Here is a 2,148-nt window from a genome sequence, read left to right as displayed (position 1 = left end):
TGATGACCAAGTTTACGATGGCAATCATAGAGCCATCTTATTTATTTTTTTATTTTATTTCTGGTTACCATACAAACAAAGATGCATCTCACTCTCACACGCAAACGCGTAGCCGCGTAGGTACTAGATTTCATAAAGCATTTAATTAATAATTTTTTATATAGCGGAGTGATGATCAGTAAGTCCGTTGCCAAAGGGCCTCTGGTTGTAGCAATCAAGGTTGTTGCCGTAGCCAACCCCGAAGATGTCGCAGTAGCGCTTGAAGAAGCCGATGCGGTCCTCAACGGCGGCGTTATGGCCTTTGCCGCACTCGAGGCCGCCGTTGATGATGTTGGTGACCGCGCCGTAGCCCGGGGCCCGCCCCGCCGACTGGTCCGCCCCCGAAGGCGTCCACCGCCCCGTCATCACGTCGTGGCACGAAGGCTTCGGGCTCTGCGCCGTCATCCAGAACCACAGTGCCGTCTTGAACGAGATCGCCGGGTCCGTCGCAACTAGGTCCGGGTTGTTCAGCAAGTCCGCGCCGATGGCTCTGCCGCACTGCCCGTAGTTGTAGTTCCTGATAATCCAAGGGTTTCAATAAAATAAAATTTTAATTTATTTTTAAAACGACGGTGGAATATTGAATTATTGACTTAATCTTCTTATTTTTTTTGTTGTCATTTATTAAATATGTAACGTGGCTAGAATTAGAACATGATTGGCCATATGAGATGTAACACTATAATGGATTTAATTTAGAAGTGAAATAGTCTCATTTTTTTTTCTTTTTACAATTTATGTTAATTTTGATTGTAATTTAATGCGGTTTTTAATCAAGTAACAAAGAGTTAATGTTTTAATATTCTAAAGAATAATTTTTCTAAAAAAAATTAATTTAAGTAGCAAGTGTTGTGAACCTGATGATATACTTTTTTTAACACAGCTTATAATTTATAAACAGCTTATCACTATATACCACTAGCTAATAATTAATAACTGATCAATTTGATTGACATACTTATTTTGACTAATAAAGCTAGACAGTATATGAACTAATTCGTAGAATGATGTTTCGTTTATCGTACTAGATTTAATGTAAAATACATGTAACGCTTTATGCCATGAAACTTTCTCTGTCCCATTATATATATATTTCTTAATTTGATTCTTACTTTTAAAGAAAGACAAAACAATTACGTACGCTAGTGTTTACATGACGAATAACACTATTTATTCATCATGAGGGTTGAATGTATAACTTTTTTGTTACCATGAGAGTTGAATTGGACCACGGCCATAGTACTGTTTCCCGCCAGCACAAGGCCAAGTTGAGGAAGGCTGGCAATAACCTGAGCCAGGGTTTTGCTCTCTCAGGTAACAATAGCCCCACGAGTATGGTCCATCAGGCGCACTAGCCCACCCTCCTAATTAATTAACCATTAAAATCAGCTACAAAATTCATTCCACAATAAAATTAATAAATTAATTAAATAATGTTACCGGTGGTCTCGTGTGAGGTTTGGGCCAAGAAAGCGGCGATCTCCCTCTTCTTCGTGGCATCGTCTCCGGTGGTGGCAAAGCTCGGGTACGCCTTGGCAGCGGCGATGAAACCGTCGTATGTGTAGAACCCTTTTCCGGGGCAAGCCCCGTCGTTTCGGTGCTTGAGCATGTCGTCGAAAGTCGCCTTCGATATGAGGTTCCCGAGGCCCGACCCTCCGGGTGGGCTTCCGCCGCATTGGCTCTGACACCCGCCCCCACAGTACTCCGGTGTGGTGCCGCACCACCCGAATTGGCTGCAGCACTGCCCGCCGGGGCACGTGGCGCCGCCAGCTTGGCGTCCACATTGCTCGGCGGCGACTATCGCCGCCAGCGAGAGGAGTAGAGGAAGAAGAATGGTTAAGGCACTCGAGAACTTCATGTTTTCTTTTTTACTTTGATTTGTTGGGGTTTACTTGTGTCTGTATTTATAGTTGAGTTTGAGTGTGGTGGCGGGTGTTGATTTTATCTTTTTTGTCGTATCGGTAGATGGAGGATTACTAAAATATTGATTTGTTTTTTCTGTAAGAAAAAAGACGAGTTGTCACATGCAACTGCAGGTGAAAAAGGGTTGTAGAGCATATTCTTATTAAATTAATTTTACTAGTAAAATGGCCATGGATTATTGATATT

At 42.4% G+C, this 2,148-nt stretch overlaps 1 protein-coding gene across 1 annotated transcript; it reads right to left on the bottom strand.

The window, feature by feature from the left end:
- LOC149389484 (putative inactive chitinase-like protein LaCIC) lies at window positions 1-1,946 on the bottom strand. The gene is made up of 3 exons (XM_089621713.1): window positions 1,480-1,946; window positions 1,250-1,403; window positions 1-556 (listed from the first exon to the last, which is right to left on the bottom strand). The coding sequence occupies exons 1-3, from the start codon at window positions 1,895-1,897 to the stop codon at window positions 157-159; spliced, it is 972 nt and encodes a 323-aa protein (XP_089477839.1). The 5' UTR covers window positions 1,898-1,946; the 3' UTR covers window positions 1-156.
- Window positions 1,947-2,148: the final 202 nt, after the last annotated feature.

This window comes from Urtica dioica, chromosome 8, assembly GCF_054948205.1.
Source record: "Urtica dioica subsp. dioica isolate 48M chromosome 8, U.dioica_male_clone48M_v1_H2, whole genome shotgun sequence".
Lineage (NCBI taxonomy): Eukaryota > Viridiplantae > Streptophyta > Magnoliopsida > Rosales > Urticaceae > Urtica > Urtica dioica.
Note: the sequence above shows the minus strand (reverse complement) of the source record. Positions and strands in the feature narration are given on the sequence as shown.